General features: G+C 52.7%; 2 protein-coding genes and 1 long non-coding RNA gene across 3 annotated transcripts; 1 reads left to right on the top strand and 2 right to left on the bottom strand.

Moving 5' to 3' along the window:
- Positions 1 to 979: 979 nt before the first annotated feature.
- LOC104684641 (fibrous sheath CABYR-binding protein) lies at positions 980 to 9,139 on the bottom strand. Its single transcript, XM_019281451.3, has 7 exons — positions 8,866 to 9,139; positions 8,064 to 8,151; positions 5,421 to 5,555; positions 4,548 to 5,230; positions 2,995 to 3,082; positions 2,743 to 2,889; positions 980 to 2,618 (listed from the first exon to the last, which is right to left on the bottom strand). The coding sequence occupies exons 1-7, from the start codon at positions 8,872 to 8,874 to the stop codon at positions 2,422 to 2,424; spliced, it is 1,347 nt and encodes a 448-aa protein (XP_019136996.3). The 5' UTR covers positions 8,875 to 9,139; the 3' UTR covers positions 980 to 2,421.
- A 54-nt stretch (positions 9,140 to 9,193) lies between these two features.
- Positions 9,194 to 12,526, top strand: LOC120410797. The gene is made up of 2 exons (XR_005603134.1): positions 9,194 to 9,458; positions 9,574 to 12,526. It is a non-coding gene; the product is annotated as an uncharacterized LOC120410797 (long non-coding RNA).
- AMDHD2 (amidohydrolase domain containing 2) lies at positions 9,483 to 18,404 on the bottom strand. Its single transcript, XM_039560355.1, has 11 exons — positions 18,023 to 18,404; positions 17,296 to 17,432; positions 16,480 to 16,619; positions 16,079 to 16,133; positions 15,457 to 15,669; positions 14,301 to 14,389; positions 13,176 to 13,320; positions 12,837 to 12,944; positions 12,069 to 12,137; positions 11,525 to 11,626; positions 9,483 to 11,144 (listed from the first exon to the last, which is right to left on the bottom strand). The coding sequence occupies exons 1-11, from the start codon at positions 18,103 to 18,105 to the stop codon at positions 11,056 to 11,058; spliced, it is 1,230 nt and encodes a 409-aa protein (XP_039416289.1). The 5' UTR covers positions 18,106 to 18,404; the 3' UTR covers positions 9,483 to 11,055.
- Between the last annotated feature and the right edge of the window lie 1,844 nt (positions 18,405 to 20,248).

Raw genomic sequence — 20,248 nt, 5'->3', positions numbered from 1 at the left:
TGCCTTGGGGCATAGACCAAACCTTCAGGCACAGGTATTACAGTCACTAGTAGAGCAAAGCCCTGATCCAAACCTGACACTGCTGTAGTAAGAGACATCACTGAAACCCTGAACAGCACTGAAACCCTAAAGAAAGAAATGCTAAAAGGGGAAAACACACAGCTTTAAAAAACACATCATTAAGACTGCACTGTGGCCCCTCTAAAGGGGAAAGGACGGATGGAGTAGCCATGGCATTTCCAACTTCTAATACCATTGCTTGTTTCCTTTGAAACAAATGTAATACAGCAAAGCTGAAAAGTGAAGTACAGACTGCTGTAGTTTCAGACACAAAGATACAATCACTAATGAAATAACTTGGGCACATCTGTCAAAAACTCAGGAGGCATCACCTTGGCTATAAAAACAGGGAGTAGACGGAAAAAGGCAAAATGCTTCGTCCATGGTTGACTCGTGGAACCGACCTCCTGTGACACGCAGGGACACAAGGTATCACACTGGTAACATTTGCCTCTCCACACACACATATGTGAGCCCTCCAATATTGAAGGACAGAAAAAGGAACTGGCTTTGCAGGTCAGCACTATTCAGACCTCTGAAAAACAACAGGAGTTGTTCTCATAGTAGAATGGATTTTTCTCTGACCCCTTTGAAGATAACTGCTGGATGGGGTTACACCAAGCGCCCACCCCACTGGTATCTTTATTCTAATTGTGAATGCCTCATGAACAGCATAAACATGAGGCAATTATGTAAGAATGCTTTCCAGAATACTTCTGCAGCCCTCCACAGCAAGGATTTTATAACATTTTAGCAGCTCTAGCTTTACCTGAGACATGACAAGGAAAAAAAACCTATTTACGAGAAATCTCCTGCATAATCAGCCAGGGAAGCAAACAGCTGTGGCTCCAAGGTCACGTAGAAGATGCTCTTGAATCTCAGTAAATGGCATGAAAACACGAAAAGTGTGACAAGGACACAGCTTTTGTATGTTTAATGCGAAATCCTGGAAATAAAAAAAAATACTGTTTAAGGTTGTTCTATACAGTCAAAGTAACAGCTGTGCTCTGTGGCAAATAAAATTAAAATGTGTTGACCTTGATTTCGAGTTTTCACCTATTGACTTCCAGAAGACAAAATCATTTCTCCATGTTTCTCCTCATCATGTATGTTACCCAGATTCAGTTTCTCCTTATGCCCAGATATTATTAAAAAAAAAAGAAAAAAAGGTCTCACAGATGCAACTGCCTGCATCAGAGCTTAGTAATAAAATTAATTTTTTAGAGCCAAGATCAGGTTTTTAGTCTTTCACAGCCAACATTTTTTCACCATCTCTCAGCTGCTCTCAGCACTCCCTGGAATCTGCCTGCACTCCCATTCTCACTTTTCACAAAGGCTGACTGGGCTATAAAAGGGAGGAATGCACTGCTCCCTAGGAACACCTGATAACATGTGGACTTTCGCAGCACTTCTCTTCCTTCAGCGTTTTTTAGGCTTGGTGGGGAAGATTTTCTGCATGAACTTAAGAGATGGGTTCAGTGACTCAAGCAGTATTGACTGGAGACACACATTCAAAAAGCCAAAATTTAATACAAATCAAATGGAAGAGCTGTGACAGTTCATTTTACTACCACCCAAGGCTGGCATGCAGCTAATTTCCCCTCTGAGGCACTGGTGGTTGTAACTGGGCTACTTATAAAGTAAACTTCATTTAAGAGTTGATTGTACATCCTTCCTAGCTGTGCACAACCTGGCTTCAGCAACAAAAATTTTCCCTGTTTTCCTGGAAACAACTGTCCTTACATCCCTAGGCTGGATTAAATCATGATGTGCAGTTTTAGTCTAGGGCTGTACTTGTCAGTGAAAGAGATGAATGAGCAAAAACGGTTCTCACTCACGTTCCCCCAAAGGCCCTGAGCTCGTGCTCCTCCATGTCAGGGATGGCAAACACTGCTGGTGTTTGCTGGACGCCAGCAGCTGCATTCACACAGACTCATGGAGTGGAAGCATCCAACTATCCACTGCTGGATCATGATTCCAAACCATTCCCTGCTGGATGCATTGCCACCTCAGCTGCTAGAAAAGCTCTGCTCTATTTAAAAGCAACAAGAGAATGGGATGATCTCATGGTATAAAAGACAGAGTTTACAGTTAATGTCAATTCTACAGGAAGAAAAGCAGATCCTTCTACACTGGCGACCCTTTCAAAGGTGCCTCTCTCCAGTGTGAGCACAGAGGAGCACCATGTAGGCTGAGTTTTGGGGTCACATGCATAGCAGGCAGATCTGGTTTAAACTTCTACATAAGGCACCCTGGAAGAGGATCCAGAGATTCATGCATGGCATTTCCTACTGCACAGCATCTTTCTACCATTCTTCAGTTTACAGGAGACCTGGCACGGTTTCAGTCTAAGTGACTTTTCTAGAAGAAATTAAAGCGAAATTCTTCTTGGGGAGTTGTGAAATTGAATAAGCCTGTGTTAAGTGTCCTGTGGGACTCTGAAGGGGATTCTGCTGAACCTTGGCTTTTCCTGCAAGCTCCCGAGCACTTCCGGATAAACTGGCCATTCTTCTTGCAGATGCTTCCCTTCAACTCCACGATCCTGGCAGATTTTGCAGCTTAAAGAGGGGAGAAAAAAGCTGTAAGAGACGTTCAGTCATCTCATATAGTGAGGCCCCAGTCTGCAAAGCACAGGGCAGGACTGAATCCCTTTCTTCTCCTCACCATGCAAAGTTCTCCTACCTGTTTCCATAAGCTTCAGCTCCCTGCACAGCTCCTCCTGCATCTTCTTTCTGTAGTCTCCAAACATGGCTCTCATGAGCTGACGCTTCTTCACCAGTGGAGCCTTGTCACTGCGCAGTGTCCTGATTGCCCTGAGAGCCTCCTCAGCTGCAGCAAAGGAGAAACAACACACAGGTTAAGGCTCCCTGCTGGCTCTGCCCCTGCATTCCTGCCAATGCTTCCCCCAGGAGAGAGCTCTTCTTCAATGCTTACCTTGCTTTGGAGTGGGTTTCTGTGTCTTCAAGCCAAGTTCCAGCTGGTTCACACACCAGTCCACCTCTTTCCGCAGCTGCTCATCTGACTGCAATCAACACGAGGCACAGTGAGCAAGAGGAAATAAGTCACCCAAAAATTACAGCAGCAGCTGCTACACAGGATGAAAGGGAACTCCATAAAGTCAGCACTATTTCAAATATCATGTTCTGGTGATCATTTTATAGACTTCATGATGTTTTCCCTCTGGTGTTTTTCATCAGAAACTAAGAGCACTGTGCAAACGTTTAGTTGCAACTCACTGTCTCTATTAGATGGATTTAATATGGGGCTGCCATTCAGAGGGTGCTGTTTTCTGGAAAGCTCTTCAGCTTTCAAATAAACTTACAGATGGGAGAAATAAACATTAGCAATAAAAAAACCCTATCCCCAAACCTGCACAAAATCAAAAAAAGCAAACAATGGACAAAATCAGAAGCTGAGTCTTTCTTCTCAGCTCCTCTGTGCTTGCTCAACCAGAAATGTATGAGGAGAAGGGAGATGAAGCCCACTGAGATGGAGGAAGCCAAGTCCCATTGTGCAAAGCCAGCTGGCTAACTCAGCAGTGGGAGAGGGAAACAGGGCTGCACCCTGGGACTGAAGCAATTCTTAACTGCTATGTACATGTAAATACAGACACCCTCACGCTGTCTCCTTTCACCTACAACAGTGTCCTTCCAAAGGACTGCAAGGGCTTTACCTGACCTTCAACTCTTCCCATGTCTCTGGTGCTCAGCAGCATTTATTGGTAGGACTGGAGGTGAAGGAGACCTTTGGATGGAATGTTCCAGAGGCAGGGGAACACTCAGTGCAATTTCCTTGTAGAATATTAAGGAAAAGAAGGTTTTGTGCAATCTTGTATTACAGCATTGATCAGCTGGCACTGTTTGTTAATAGTATCTACATCAGTGCTGGAAAGTAAAATAAAATGAAGACCTGGACCTCAGCAGAACAGAAAACCTCAGGGTGTGCCTTAATGTTGTGTTTACACATAACTTGCAACTTCAGTTGATTTCTGGGTCATGCCCTACAGAGGAACCTTCTCAGAAGCACCCTTGAGCCTTACCACAGGCCCTTGGCTACACCAGGTGGCAGCTCTGCGCCTCGGCTTTGCTCCTTGCACTACAAAAGCAATTCATCCTGCAGCAAAGCACATCAGAGCTACAAGGCCTGGCTCAGCACCCACAGGCACCAGCTTGGCACCTCCTACCTCCATTTCCTATTTTTATTTTCTTAAGAAAACATGGCATCCAGCTCCCCAGGATTAGCTGTCACAAGCCTAAACATGAAATGTTTCTGCACAAATCTGAAGGACCATTAACTTCCTTTGCACTGGTCAGGTTCCTCAGCTGTGTAGCAGAGAAAGCAAACAGCTGCTGGAACATGTAAGCAGCAACCGTGGTCTTCCAGCTTCCATCTCGGGACAGTTTGCTAATTGTTCATCTGTGCAAAGAGATAAAGTGTCTCTAGCTCAAGGGTTTATAAACTATGAGATCCCATCAGTATTTAACTACCTGAGAGGTCTTCTCATCCTGATGGGAAGTATCCGTATTTTGACAGCTGTTAGCTTCTGCCTTTGCCTTCCTGCCGGTCTCAGTTTCTTCTGTTTTCTTTTTACTGACAGGTGGCTTTTGTTTCTTCTTTTTCTTCTTCTGGGCAGCTCCACCTCCTGTTGATTTCTCTGTCACTGCCTCATCTGGAGGGGCTGTCTCTGTTTGGGGGATCTTTGATGTGACATGGCTTCTATCCTCTTTGGGTACATTCCCTGACACTTGAGTCACCTCAGGCTTCTGCAAGGCTGCAGCCTGTGGCAGAGCTGCTGATTCAGCAGGCAGTGGAGGATCTGCTGTGTGCTCTGTATGTTGGCTTGCTGGAAGTAACTGAAGCTGAGGACAGTCTTCATCTGGGATGGCAAAGTTGAAAGCAAACTTGGGTTCTTGTCGAGAAGCAGCAAACCTCAAGGCTGCACTGCAGTTCTCCTGCTTGGTGGCTCTGACATTGTTCTGTACCTGCTCAGCACCACTGTCACCAGGGTCAGCTTCTGGGTTGGTCTCAGAAAGTGTGAAATCAAATCGGAAGCTGCTGCCAGATGATGTGAACAACTCTGGCCTTGCCTCAGGGGTTGGGTCAAACTGTTTCACACCATCTGCAGCCTGCCCCTTGCTTGGCTGTACTTCCACAACATCAGGTTTCATGTCTAGAAAAGAGAAAGAATATTGCTTCAATGCTGGTGTTCTCAATACACCAGTTTCCTCTTGTGGGGGTGCCACTTCAGCTTCCACTGTAAGGCACTGCCCAGAGAGGTGACTCAATCTAATGCTGCAACCTAAGAAATCTACAGAAAAGAACTAAATCTCACCATCCCCCGAGGGACAGCTCAAGCTCACCTTTCTTTATGCTCCTCTGACCCTCATCCATCTTGAGACGACAATCCCCAAACACATTGCTTAGCACTTGTTGCTTCTCTGCAAGAGGAGTCTCAGGGCAGCGCAGGACCTTGAGAATGTGTTGGGTCTCTTCTGCTGCTCTCAGAAAACACCAAGAGAGACAAGAAACAGTTTATGGTGGGCCTGAAAATCTACACTGTGGGATGCTGATGACTGAGTCTTCTCTGAATGTGCTCTGTGTTCATACCACCTCTGACTAATCCGTAACTAGCATTCAACTGAAAGGGAACTCCAAGTGCTTCTAGAAGCTCAAATATTGTGAGATGTTCCTAGAGAGGGAAAAAAAAAATCTTAACTGCTTATTACATACAGTCAGACTCTTACACTGCAGTAAGTGCACTGCTAATGGCACAGAAGGTACAGAGTGCTTAGCAACTCTTCCCTCAAGGCAAAGAAATCCCAGAACCTAGCTCAGTGTCTCTTCTCTGGAAAACTGGAAAAAACTCTGAGTAGAGAGCATACCCTGAAAAGCAGGACTCTTGCTTGACTCTTACAAACCAGCCTGACCACAACAGAAATCCAAAGTTTTTGTGCTAGAGCAAATCCTCTAAAAAACAGAGTTGTTCTGTGACAGTGGTCCCCAAGACCTCCATTTGGAAATCCTAGATATAGTCTTGTAGTATTTGTCTCACATATTTTAAGCCACAGAACAACTGGAGAGTAGTACTGTGGAATGGGCACACCCCACCTCTCCTGGCTGCAGCGCCTGACCACCCTCTGGGGAAAGAACCTTTCCCTAACATCCATCTAGTAGTCCCCTAACACAGCTCCAGCCATTCAGGTCCTGTCCCTGGTCACAGAGAGCTGAGATCAGAGCTGCCCCCCCACTGCCCCTTGGGAGGAGCTGCAGCCCCGGTGAGCTCCGTGCTCCATCTCCTCCAGCTGAAAAACCAAGTGCCCTCAGCTGTTCCTCCTATGGCTTCCACTCCAAACCCTTCCCCATCCTTGTGCCCCTCCCCTTGGACACTCTCTAAGTTTTAGATCCTTTAGATATTGTGGTGCCCCAAAGTGCCCCCAGCACTCGAGGTGAGGCTGCCCCAGGGTAGAGCAGATCGGGACAATTCCCTCCCTGTCCCGGCCAGTGATGCTGGACCCGATGCACCCCAGACCATGGTGGGACAGAAGTGGGAAGTATCATCACAGCATCTGGGTGTCAGGGTCCTGAGCATATGTACCCTTATTTCAAAGGGTTTGGCTGGCTGCAAGCCAGGCCTGCTACGCAGCAAGAGCTAAAGAAAGCTCCTGGGAGCTGCTCTCCTCCCTCCCCTGGGAGTTACTCTGAGCCAAGGATCCCATGCATACAGTGCTACAGCCAAGTAACTCATTGATCCAGACCCTGAATTCCTGGCTAGAGCTTGGATCTGCCTCCTTACCAGACTTCTCCAGCGACTGGGACTCCAGGCAGAGCCTGGGTACCATCAACAGCACTGCTCAGCTCTCCTGGCTCACATACTGTGCAAAGGGGTCCTTTTCTGGCCAGGCCACTGCTTCTGCTGCCTCATTCCTGTGCTCAGCTCCTGCCTCCCCTCCAGGAGCTGCTTTTCCTGCTGCTGGGCATGGGACTGGCACAGGACACAGCTGTAACAAAATGGTCTCATCACAGAATAGTTTTGGTAGAAACTTCAAAGCTCATCCACCCCTGCCATGGGCAGGGACACCTTCCACTGGCCCAGGCTGCTCCAAGCCCCAGTGTCCAGCCTGGCCTTGGGCACTGCCAGGGATCCAGGAGCAGCCACAGCTTCTCTGGGCACCCTGTGCCAGGGCCTGCCCACCCTCACAGCCAGGAATTCTTTCCTAATATCTGATCTAAGCATAATCTCTGGCAGGGGGAAGCCATTCCCCCTCGTCCTGTCCCTCCATCCCTTGTCCCCAGTCCCTCTCCAGCTCTCCTGCAGCCCCTTTAGGCCCTGGAAGGGGCCCTAAGGTCTCCCCAGAGCCTTCTCCTCTCCAGGCTGAATAATCCCAACCCTCTCAGCCTTAATTCTTCTTGGAGCCTGATGCTCAAGCACAGGGTGTGGGCACCTATCAGTCACTGCTCCATGCTCAGGTGCACCAGCAAACACTCACCTGAGCATCTTACACAGGGTTCACAGCCCTCTCCAGAGGTTAAGTACTGACCTGGAGCAGGACATTGGTCTGCAGCTCTACAAATTGGACTGATGAGATCAAACTATGACCTTATAGAACTTTATCTTCCATGTAATTTTTCCCTGGAACAAGCTTCACAAAAATAAACCTACCGGTGTTTAAGGGCCAGACGCCCTGGCACAGTATTTCCCTAAGAAGGAAAGCAAAGGCAGAGCTGTAGCAGAACCAAACGAGCCACTATATGGGAAAATAAGAACACAACAAAGAATACAGAAAACAGGGAGAACAAACACTAAATGAATGAAAGATGAAACTGCTTCCAGAAACACAGTCCTTAAAGCCCAATGCTTTATATTGTTTTGTGTTTAGAACAAATCCCAAATAACACAAGAACAAGGAACATAAAGGAGAGAAGAAACAGGAAAACACCCAGATCTGCTAAATGACACCCAAGGCCAGAATATGGGGGATGTGGGCTGGGAAAGAGAAACATACCTCGTTCAGGGTGTGGAGTGAGATGGAGATCTGCCTCCAGTTGCAAAATGCACCACTCCAGCTGCTCCTGGAACACACCTTGGGGAGCCTTGGACATCGTGTGGGGAAGACAGAATGTTTAGAAGCACGAATCTCTCACCTCCAAAACTGATTCAAAAACTGAATTTTCTGAGGCTTTCTCCCCTCTCCCAGGAGATCAGACCTGGCTTTACACTGGATGTCTGCTGTGTAACAGCTCATTTATACCATAAATCAGCACAGCACAGGGACACATGTCCTGCGTGGAGAGCACCAAATGAGCCCTCTGCATTATAAAAACTACAGCTCTTACTAGCAGGAAACCCCACCACTCCCGGCAAGCCAGGACTTCCCGCAGATATTTTTTTCATCTGTTTCTCCACCTGCCCCTTTATAAGGCCCCAAATGAAAAGATTTCTCATTTTTTTCCTGAAGCTTAGGCAATGGCATAATGTGTCCATAGCAGGACATTTCCCTTTAGCACAGCTCTGGTAACACACAGAATTTATCTTTAGGCTAAACACAAGCCCTTGAGACCCCACGTGCTGTACTTCTACGCTGTCTGCCTCCTACTAAGCAGGTGGAAGTTAAGGTTTGCAGCCCGCCTGGGGACAAGGCCCACTAAAACACTGGGAACGAAAAGAATATTCAGGATAAGGAGATGAGCAGGGATTGGGAACGGCACCGGCGCTGGGAAGGCCTTTAAGGACAACCTGCGGGAGCTGGGCCCGGCGCGGTGCGAGGGCTCGGCGCGGGCCGAGCAGCAGAGCCAGCAGAGCCTTACCCGCTCCATGCCCGGCTCCCCGCGCCGCCGCCGGAGGAAGCGGCCCCGCCGCCCCGCCCACCTCCGCTCACGGGCCGCTCCCGTGTGGGCTCCGGGAGCAGCTCCGCCCGGCCCGGGCCGGCACCGCCAACTGGAGCTCGGGGTCCGCTCGGGGCCTCTCCGGAGCCCGCTCGGGGCCTCTCCGGAGCCCGCTCGGACCGCTCGGGCCCCCAGACCCTTCGCGGAGCCTCCGCGGGGCCTCCCCCCGCCGCCGGCCGGGGCTGAGGGTGGGGCCGGCTCGGTGTGCACCGCCCTCAGCGCTCCGGCCGCGGCCGCGCCCCGCGCTCCCGTTCCGCCCGCGAGGGCCCGGGCCCCCAGCGCCCTCCTTGGCAGCGCATCCGTGACCGCCGAGGCTCCCCCCTGCTCCCCTGGGCCCCACAGGGAGCTGTCGGACACACGCGTGTCCATGGCCGGGCCGGGCCGCGGGTGGCCGGCGGTGCCGCCTCCCCTGGGCGCGGCAGGAGCAGCGCTGGCCCCTCACGGGCCAGCCTGACGCGGGCCATGCCAGCACGCAGCACCGCGGGCAGGCGAGAAAGGTTAATACACACCTACAGGTACTGGCTAAGCCCATTTCTGTATTAGATTTCCTTTTGATTATTTAATTTCGTAAGTAAAAAGTTAGACACCTTGTTTCACAGGCATTTTTCCCCCTTGGATTGTTTCCAACAGCAGCCAGAAGATCCCCATGAGGTCAGTCCTGCAGCAGCACAGCGCGTCACAGCACGGGGTTTGTGTCTCTCAAACGCTTCAAACCGTGGAGGTTATAATTTCTCTTGACACTGGCAGCTGATGTTAGAAATTCTCCAAGGCTGACAGTGATTCCAGAAGAGCTCTAAAGTGCTGGGAAAGCACTTCCAAATGTTGCTGCTAAAGATTATAAAATGGTACTGGACAAATCGGCACACTTCTGCCAATCCTAGCCAGACTTCTGTCTGCCTTACAATCTCCACCCTTGCTGAGACTTAGCCATTGTCCAAGCCCTCCCCTCATTACAAAAACCACCTCAGTGGTTTGAGCCTTATCCAAGGTTGTCTTGAGATTTATTTCGAGGTTTATTCGGAGTGGTCGAGTAGGGTCAAAATTGGCATCAGTCCTTGCATTCAATAGTCCAAGTGTCAGGAAAAAAGCTGACAGTCAAGTATTGGAGAAGATAATGAGCACAAAATAATGAGCCATCGTATCTGTCTTGACAGGCCAGTATCCCACCGCAATTTTCCTCTCCCTCAGTGCCTGAGCTGGACTGAGGGCTCGCGAGCCTGTCACCACCAGTCTGGATGCATCCCCTAAAGCAAAAGCTCCCCATCCGTGGCCTGAGGAATGCACAAACCCATCAGGTGATGCAAAGGCTCTTCTTGGTATGGCTGGCACAGAGCCTGCAGAACCCATCCAGACAGAGCAAGGAGTGAAAGGAACATTGTTTTCTGTGGCAGGATGCTGTCCATGTCTCCAGCTCTGTGGACTCAATGGCCATGCAGGGAAAAGGCACAAAGGACCAGCAATGCCTTGGTATTCCTGGGTTTGATCTCTGCCCTGAGGATACAGCCCCACAGCGGCACCGAGTCAGCGAGCTGTGGCAGCCTTGCGCTGAGGACACACGACAGAAGGGCTGTCAGGAGATCCAGATGTGATCCTCAGCTTCTGCTGACACAACAGAAACCTTGTCACGGGAAGAGCTGTGAGCTGAGCTGGTGGAAGCTGATGTCTAACAAGTCATGGCTGCCCAGGAGCGAAGCAAAGAGCAGGCAGAGGAATGGGAATGGCTTGAGCCTGCCTTGGGTGCAGAGCAGGTTAGTGTGTGCTGTATAAACCGTGCAAAGGCTGGGACAGTTCCACACTGCTGTCAGATGGCAACAGGAGCACCTGACTGGGGGCAGGACAGCTGTGCAGTCCCATAGGTCACTCCAGGACTGGCATTCCTTGCCAGCGAGAGCTGCCTTCTCTCCCCATGCCACCAACTGAGCACCAACAAATTCGTGGCAGGCATGGCTGTAACTGGAAGCTGGAAAATGCAGCTCTTTGGTATGAGGCTCCTTTGAGGGAGCTGCAGGAAGGAATTGGGAAAAAATAAATCAAAAGAGAGAAGGGGGGTGGTTGCCAGAGCTGCCAACCACAGTGCCAGGGAGCCTTGGAGGGCACTGGGACAGCCCAGCGTCACATGCCTGACGCATCCTGTCGCCAGACTTCCTCGCCGGCGATGTACGTGGCTTGCACATACAGGTTGTCATTCAGCATTAGGAAATCTGTGTTGGACAAGAGAGAAAGAAAGCAGCTGTCAGGAGGGAACTGCTGGGGCTGGCTGGGGAGGGCTGAGCTCAGTGGGGAAGGGCTTCTCTCCACCCCAGGATGGCACTGCAGTGCAATCCTGGCAATGACAGCTCTGCTTTCTGCTCAGCTGAGATGTGGGGGGCACTCCAAAGGGTTTCCCAAACACTCCAGCATCCAAGGGAAAAACCACTGGAGCAAAAGACCAGAGCAAATCCCAGGTGTAGCATGTCTCCCCGCAACTCCCACTGAAAGAGCGGATGAGCATGTGCTTACAGCAGCCCCTGCTTTGCTCCAGCACTCGTGAGCCTTGACACCATTGTCTCCATACCAGTACGTGCTGTGCCTATACCAGTACCTGCATCGGAGTCATAATTCAGTGTCCCCTTTTTATGTTCAATCCCCAGGAGCTGAGCGGGATGCAGAGACGCCGCCTCCAACGCGGTCTCTACCGAGCAGCCTTGGACAGAGAATTGGGGAGACGTTAGGGCAGCCCCAGCCCCCTTGCCAGAGCAGCCCAAATCCCCCTGGACAAGGCAACTGTCAACCAGGCAGTTGACAGACCCAAGCTGGAACACCCTCAGCACAGCCAGCTGGAGCTGGGAAGGGAAATACCCCTGCAGAAGAGAGCAGGCATAGGAAAACTGAACACTTACAGTATGGAGAGGGGGAAATCATTCACTTTTGTGAGGAAGAAGCAGGAGAGTTGACCTCTCATTAGTTCTATGGGTTAAAATGAAACTTCCCCTCAAAAAGGGGCTCATCTGAGGGCACTGATCCCAGCCCTTGTCATGTCTCAGGTGAGTGGGAACGTTTCTGGTGGAATGGACACAGCTGGCAAAAGCAAGACTTCCTCCCATGTCAACGCAGGGAGCAGCAGCTTGTGGACAAGGCTCTCTTACCTGTGGCTTCTTGGAAGTGTCGCACACACGTGTCCATGGTTGCCACGCTGCCACTGAGGGTCTTTGTGCCTGGGAGAGAAACAGGATGGCACTGAGCAGCACCCACAGCTCACAGCAAGAAGCAGGGCACTAGGGAAGCATAATGGGACCAGAAGTGCAGAAATCCTGGGTGGCAGGAGGAGCAAGCTGAAGGGCCTGCAGCCACTTCCTGCTGGGGCACAGGAACCTGGGTGTTACCTCTAGCTTCACCATCAGACCAGCTGGACTGGGTGAAACCAGCTCACAATGCAGGCATCTGCTGCCAGAGGAAGGGAATGGAGAAAGGAATGATCCTTCTCTGAAATACCTTCCCAGTCTTCACCTACTCGGGAATTTGAAACTTAGGGAGTTTCAAGCAAGGGAGCTAGCAAGAAGTGGTAGTGTTATAATAAAGACAAGGGACAATAAATATTTCTTAAGATTTCTCTGTCCTTACTGATCCCCTGAACCTCTGGCACCCTTGACACTGGGTAATGAGGCTTTCAAAGGTGTTGCAGACAGCTACAACTGGACAGATTCCTCCATAAGGGTGGTACACTTCTCCTCTTTACCAGGAGCTTCATTCTCCCCAAGGCCAAGTCACTGCAGATCCTTCAGGCATCAAAACCCAAAAGGGTGGTACAAATGCTGCCACACACTCCCAGGGACAGCAGGGTGTGCTCAGCTCCTCAGGAATGGTGCCAGTGGCAGCAGTGTCCCCAGCTCTTCACCAAGAGGGACAGCACTTACCTGCAATGTAGGTGTTCAGCCCATCGATCTCCACCACCTGCTGACCCAGCGTGTGCCGACCCGGTGCCAGCCCCATGCCAGCAATTGCATCTGTCACCAGCACCAGGCCTGTGGAACACAAGGAAAGGGGCCCTGTCAACTTTGCAGCTGATTTTGCTGCAGCTCCAAGCACTGTGCCCTCTTGACCCCCCTGGAGAGGGACCATGTGTCTCCAAAGCAGGAAGACTGAGGGATCAGCACACGTGGCTGTGACCTTCCAGGCAGCAACGGCAGCACGAATGTCTTGTGGGAGATGGTGCAGTGCTCAGAGTGGCTGGTGACACTGGGGGGACTGCTCACCTTTGGGGTGGGCTCGGTGGGCGATGCGCAGGGCAGCGGGGTTGGTGTGGATGCCATCAGAAATCATGCCATAGAAGACCCTCCGCCCAGCAGGAATCTTGTCACTTGTCAGCAGCCCCACAATGCCAGGGTCACGATGGTGGAACTGCTCGAGGGGAGAGAGGGGACAAGCTGTGGAGGATCACCAGGACGCACTGGCTGAGACTCTTCCCCTCAGGGGATGCAGCTGTCATCTCTATCACACAGTGCCTGGCAGCTTTACCAGGCAAACCTGGGCATTGCCTTGAATCACAGAATCACAGGATGGTTTGAGTTGGAAGGGACCATAAAGCTTGTCTTGTTCCAACCCCTGCCATGGGCAGGGACACCTTCCACTATCGCAGGTTGCTCCAAGCCCCAGCCAACCTGACCTCGAATGCTTCCAGGGATGGGGCAGCCACAGCTTTTCTGGGCACCCTGTGCCAGGGCCTCCCCACCCTCACAGTCAAGAATTCCTTCCCAATATCCCATCCATCCCTGCCCTCTAGCAGTGGGAAGACAAGGAAGAATGTCCTGCCACTTCAGGCCCTTGTCCCCAGTCCCTCTCCAGCTCTCCTGGAGCCCCTTTAGGCCCTGCAAGGGGCTCTGAGGTGTCCCTGGAGCCTTCTCCTCTCCAGGTGAACACCCCCAGCTCTCCCAGCCTGGCTCCAGAGCAGAGGGGCTCCAGCCCTTGGGGCATCTCCATGGCCTCCTCTGGACTCTCTCCAACAGCTCCACGTCCCTGTGCTGTTGGATCCCAGGGCTGGAGGCAGCTCTGCAGGTGGGGTCTCACCTGAGGGGGCAGAATCCCCCCCCCACCCCTGCTGCCCACACACAGGAGGAAGTCTGGGAGCACACAGCCAGGGCACGTCCAGCTCTCATCCACCAACACTTCCTAGTCCTTCTCAGGGATGAATTTCAAGAGTCTGCTACAGCCTTGACTCTCTTTCAGATCCAGCAGTAGGAATGTGAAGCCAGAGGTTCAGTGCCAAAACCTCATTGCAAAGCATAGTGTGAAACCAGCTGGGGAGGACACAGACCCAAGGGGGGAGGGACAGAAAGCCCAAAAGCAGCCCTGGAGCAGGGCAGGTGCCTCTGGGGACTCACCGGCAGCATGGCATTGAAGAGGTGAGTGATGAAGGTTGCTCCGTGCTGCACAGCCTCCTCAGCCTGGGACAGATTGGCCACTGAGTGACCTGGGAACAGAGAGCAACGCCTGATTCCTCTGCCCATCACTGATTTCCTTACAGGAGTAAAGACACTCCATCACTGGATTATGCTCTAAGGCCCACCCTGGCCTGAGGTCTGAGGGGCAACCTCAACACAGATGTGTCTGGCCATGACCTGGGGGGACTCTGGCGGTGGGTGTTTCACCTGAACTCCTTCAGTGTTCACATCACAGCTGTCACAAATGCTGCCTTGCTCACAGCACGTTGCCTTCAGGCTGGGTTTGAGGTCCAGTGACACACCTTTCTGCTGGCCTCAGATACTTGAAAGTTTTTTAGAGAGATATCAGGGGATACCCTCACAACAGTGGGGATTGTGCCAGGAAAGAATATGGGAATTAAACTATCCAGAAAGAAAATTCTGTTTCCCCAACAGGACAGCAGCTCTGTGGGCTAACCTTGCCTTTCTGGAGTTCTTTATGTGGCTGTGGCATAAGAGATAGTCTGCTATCGCTTGTATGAATGCCCTTCTCACCTGAGGTTTAATTTCACCCTGAATAACTTCCCCTCCACCCCCTTAAAAAAAAAACCCGACTTCTTCAATGATCTGAGACAAAGAAGAGTTTGTGAAGCAAAGGAAAAGAAAAACACAGCCAGTTTTAAGTCAGAGGCCAGCCAGATGTTGGAGTGAGAGGTTCCTACAGCACTTGTGGTTGAAAAACAGAGTTATCAAACCAACAGTAACCTTTGGAAAATTATTTCAGCTGTCGCATAAGACCTAAAGCAGTGGAACTTCAGAGTTTGAACCCTTCCACATCATCAAACCTCCAAGTAAGACTGCTACTCTTCCCTGTGTTAGAACAGCACCTTGTGTTTACTGCAGAGGCTCCTCAGTCAATACAAACTTCGGCCCTTGCCATGACAGATTGATGGCATCAAGTGAGGTCCCCCTTTGTGACAGGTCTGTCATCTCCACACCGGCCAGGCTGAAGAGAATCCCACCCCGTCCAGTTGCACCGAGAGACTGTTAGAGATGCCACAGCCCCAAGGGAGGGGCTGCTGGAGCCCCCCTAAGCCCGGGGTGCCCCTGCCCTTACCCAGGGAGACGCAGATGCCCCGCTTGGTGAGCTCCTGGATCACCTCACTGCTCCTCCTCATCTCAGGGGCCAGGGTGACTATCTGGACACAGTCCAGGGAGCCATAGGTGGCAAGCAGGTCCTGGAAGGCACCTGCCTCAAAGGTGCGGAGGCAGTGCTCTGGGTGAGCACCCTTCTTCTCCTTGCTGATGAACGGCCCTTCCAGGTGGGCTCCTGTCCAAACAGGAACAAAGAACCATGACCCTTCCTCCCCCTACCAAGGACCAATAAACCTGCTCTGTCTACTCTGCTCCAGTTGCACTCTTGCCATTTTTCTGCAGCAAAACACATGGCTCAGGTAACTGTGGGCTCAGCACAGGCAGAGATGCAGTGCTGGCCACTGGCCAAGCCACCCCACTGCCATTGCTCCAGGGGGCCCAAAGGGGCTGAAGAGGTGTGTGTATGATGACAGAGAACACAGCAAAGGCCAGGCCTGAGGGGCAAGGTGGGTCTGTGCCCACCTGTGCATCCCTCCCACCGAGAGCTCCAGCCCCTATTTGTGCTCTGTAACTTCTTTCACCTCAACTGTGAACAAGATAATTGCCCACCTAGAGTAGCACCACAGAGGGATGAATCCACTTACCCAGGATTCCTGCTCCATGGGCTCCACCGTTTCTTACACTGATCTGAGGGAGAACCTAGAGAAAGGGGTTTGTCAGACATGGCACTCCAGACACAGCCCCCAGCCTGCCAAATCAGACCCAAAGGTCAGGTCCACAGGGAGATTTGTAGCCGGACCACTTGGGACCATCGCAGCCCACAAAGGAAAAGCTGTCTCCAAGCCTTGGTGTGCAGAGCTCGCCTGGGAGACATGGCTGTCTCAGCATTCTAAAGGCTGAGGGCGAGAAACCCAGGGTAGAGTCCAGCTCCTCATGTCCACAGCTTTTCTGCCCTGGCAGTTATCCCAGTCTTGGCCCATCCACCTCCTGATGCCAACCTCAGTCCCTGATCACCCTGCAGATGGGAAGGGAGAAGGCCCCTTACCTGGTGGTACACGGATGGAGGAGAGGTCACCAGGGTGGGACAGAAAGAGGTCACTCCATGGGAGAGAATTTTCTGACTGACCAGGTCAATACCTGATTTGAAGTCATCCGTAGCCAGAGAGAAGTCCACCCCGAAGCCTCCTGCACCACAAACAAAACAGAGGTGAAACTACAGCCTGCCCAGTGGATGTGTCCCACCCAGAAACACTGAAGAGAGATTTTGTGTGACTGGAGGGAGTTGTTCCATTTGTAGGGCTCTGACACAGAGGGCTCCACCACCACTTCTGTCCTACATTCCAAGGTTCCATAAGTACAAATCTCACCATCGCTGCCCCCCTGAAATGCTCTTCCCCACAGCATCCCAGCGTTTTGCAAGCACAACCTTTTTATTTTGATGCAGGGTAAAATGTGAGGATTCCCAGCTGAAAAGGGATCAGACTTCCAACTTTAACTACCATAGAACAAGCCCTTTCCTTCTGAAGAGAGCTTTTGCAGTTAATGTTTGTTCCTTTGGGAGGTCTTGCCCTCTCCTCCCATGTCCTGGAAAGGGTAGGGCAGGCATCCTGCTAGTGCAGGCGCAGGACAAAATAGAGATAAAAACGAGTTCAGAGGAAACCCTCACCTGGCCAAAGGGGATCACTTACACAACAGCAGCAACCACAGGCAAAAGTGCTCTCTGCCATTAGTTGGGTGACTCATACCTCCCTTGAGCAGCTGAAATGTGGCCATGGGCAGGACGCCCAGCATGGGGCTGGGGGTCAGGGATGGACAAACCCGGGACGCCCCCAGTCCGTGAGTGCGTGTAGCTTCACTGTACCATTGATCTGGACATCAATGAAGCCCGGGGCGATGATGCTGTCTTTGCAGTCCAGCTGGACATCAGCAGAGCCCTTCTCGTCAAAGAAGAGTTTCTCTGGGTTGAGGATCTTCCCCTCTCGCACCCACAGGTCCTCCCTGGAGGGACAATCACACACACCAAGCTCTGGTGCCATCTGCAGCACGTGGAGCAGGTGGCTGTGCCCCAGTGACAGTGATTTGGGCAGAGTGGATCCCACCGGCACCTCCTGCCACGGGCTCTGCGATGTCTGCCAGAGCACAGCTGCTCTTGCAGCTGGGACACAGTGGGCAGACCTCTCTGCCTGGCTCTGGCTCTACAAAACTCACGGGAATGGGATTTTCACATGCTGCCCCTCAAAGGTGGCCAAAAGGACAGGGGGCTGGCAGAAGAGGCAAAACAAGAGGGACGGTACACCACACCCGCCCCATCTCCCTCCGAAAGCTGTCAGAGGGGACACGGGACATGGGAGCGCGGTGGGGCGAGGGCCAGCAGCCGATGCACAGGGGCAAGTGGCGACCGTCCCTGGGGCGCTGCAGGTGCCAGCTCAGGTAGGCAGCCCGTCCGGGAGCCCCCACACCCCTGGCACCCCCGCAGCCTCGGTACCCACGGACACCACGATACCCCTGGACAGCCCTGGTACCCCTGGAGATCACGGTACCGCCAGCAGCCCTGGTACCCGCAGCCACTCCGGTACCCCCCGCCTCACCTCTGGAGCTGGTGGTCCCTCAGGATGCGGCAGTTGGTGAACTGGACGATGGGCGCGTCCGACACGGATTTGTTGGACGGCATCGCGGGGCAGCGGGAGCCGGCGGGAAGCGCGAACCCCCCGGTATCAGGCGCACGGGGCGGGGACCGGGCGTGCCGGAGCAGGGCCAGGCCGCGGCTCTGGTGCGAACGGCTGCTGTGGGACTGGGCAGCCGGTGAGGGGCGGAGGCACCGGAGCACCGCCCCGGGGGCAGGCGGAGGGTGAGCTCCCTCCCCTGCCCGGCTCTCTGGGCCGACGCTGTGAGGAACCAGCCCCGCGGTGCCCGAAGAACGCCGGGCCCGGGGCGGTGTCCCCACTCCGGGGCACCGGGGCCGGGGGCGGGGCCGCGGCGGGGGGCGGGGCCTGGGCGGGGCCTGGGCCCGCGGCACCGCCTGCTCCTGGTCACGTGAGCGCGCTCAGCACGTGCCGGAATTCCCCGCCCGCCCTGCGTCACGTGACCGGCTCCGAGGAGCCGCCATCACGAGAAGGGCGCCGCCATCTTGAGAAGGTCGGCGCGGAAACTCTCCCTGTGAGACCGCACCGTGAACCGGCATCGTGGGACCCCGCTGTGGGACCCCCTCCAGAAACCCCATCCTGAGATCCCCATCCCGACACCTCCATCCCAAGACCCTCACTGTGGCACCCTGGGCCCACTGCCCCCCGTGTACCCGAGGGCAGCTGACGAGACGCGGTTCCACCCCGGTGATGTGTGCTCCGGCACTGCTGATGAATCTCTCCCAGGAAAGATAAATGATGGGGACTGTAATTGTGCATGAATGTAACACCTCTGTCTGGCCTGGAATTGGATTTTAATTAGGTTTTGTGCCATGCTTATCATTCCGTGATGTCAGTGCTTGTCCACACTACAAGCTGCTCCTGTTGTCAGCAGGATGCTGGGAAAGGGGCCTGAAAGGGAGAGCTAGGAATGATGCCGGTTGAGGCTGGGAAAACTAAGGGTAGCACTGTTTTGGGAATTTGAGGCTAAGAATGGTTTCAGGCCACGGAGATACCCCAAGGGCTGGAACCCCTCTGCTCTGGAGCCAGGCTGGGAGAGCTGGGGGTGCTCACCTGGACAAGAGAAGGCTCCAGGGAGAGCTCAGAGCCCCTTGCACGGCCTAAAGGGGCTCCAGGAGAGCTGCAGAGGGACTGGAGACAAGGGCTGGAGGGACAGGACACAGGGAATGGCTTCCCAGTGCCAGAGGGCAGGGCTGGATGGGATATCGGGAAGGAATTGTTCTCTGGGAGGGTGGGGAGGCCCTGGCACAGGGTGCCCAGAGCAGCTGTGGCTGCCCCTGGATCCCTGGCAGTGTCCAAGGCCAGGTTGGGTGGGGCCTGGAGCAGCCTGGGATAGTGGAAGGTGTCCCTGCCCATGGCAGGGGTTGGCACTGGGTGAGCTGTAAGGTTTTCCTCATGAAATTATGCACATCTTGGACACTCAGCACTGTATTGCTGGGAATGATTTTTAGCTTCATAGAAGTGGAGCTGAGGAGACCTCAAAATTAGTTGAGAAAATGAATTCCAAAAACAGCTCTCAGCCCTGCTTATTTGTCTGTGAAGAAGAAAGGACCCATCTGAGCTGCTAAATCGAATTTGGATGTCAGAAGGCATGTATAGCACCCAAACTGCCTGGGGCCAAAACAGGTCCCTTCCCCAGGAACACACAAGCTGACAGGGCTGTGACAGTAACTTTAGCTGGCAGTGGAAGAGATGCCGAGGTAAAGGCAAATACTGACTGCACACATAGGAACACCCACCATAAATACCCCACCTCGGGCCCACCCAGAGCAGTGACAGAGCTTCACCTGAGAGCCCTCCAGCCACACAGGTCCAAGGCTTCCTCAGGCTGCCAGTCCCAAGCCTAGATCAGAGCGCTGAGACCTCCCATCTGCACTGCTGGGAGAACGGAACAGCCTGTGCCAAGTGATGGGAATCTGCTCCTGGAGGCTGTAGGTATGTCATCCAGCCCCACCTATGGCATGTACTGCTAAAGCCTTACCCCTTTGGATGTTCTCCTTTTATTTCTCAGCATTAAATTAAGCCTGGCTTGCATCACCCATACTGCATGCTCCTCTAATAATAATTCCATATTCTTTCTCTCCACTGCCCTAGTAACAGGTGGAAGGAATCACAGGCTGTAGTTTCACTTGCACTTTCTTTAGCAAAGGTGTTTTTTTTTTTCTTCAGGTT

Source organism: Corvus cornix, chromosome 14, assembly GCF_000738735.6.
Source record: "Corvus cornix cornix isolate S_Up_H32 chromosome 14, ASM73873v5, whole genome shotgun sequence".
Classification (NCBI taxonomy): Eukaryota; Metazoa; Chordata; class Aves; order Passeriformes; family Corvidae; genus Corvus; species Corvus cornix.
The sequence above is the reverse complement of the archived record's forward strand: the minus strand, read 5'-3'. Positions and strand labels throughout refer to the sequence as shown.

Coding starts and splice junctions, on each gene's coding strand:
- LOC104684641 (XM_019281451.3), bottom strand. Junction 2,890..2,994: donor GAAACCCACTCCAAAGCAAG/GTAAGCATTGAA, acceptor CCTTTGCTGCAG/CTGAGGAGGCTCTCAGGGCA. Junction 2,619..2,742: donor GCTGAAGCTTATGGAAACAG/GTAGGAGAACTT, acceptor CCCCTCTTTAAG/CTGCAAAATCTGCCAGGATC.
- AMDHD2 (XM_039560355.1), bottom strand. CDS start 18,105: ATGCCGTCCAACAAATCCGTGTCGGACGCGCCCATCGTCCAGTTCACC. Junction 11,627..12,068: donor ACACTTCCAAGAAGCCACAG/GTAAGAGAGCCT, acceptor TCTCTGTCCAAG/GCTGCTCGGTAGAGACCGCG. Junction 11,145..11,524: donor GAATTATGACTCCGATGCAG/GTACTGGTATAG, acceptor TGTCCAACACAG/ATTTCCTAATGCTGAATGAC.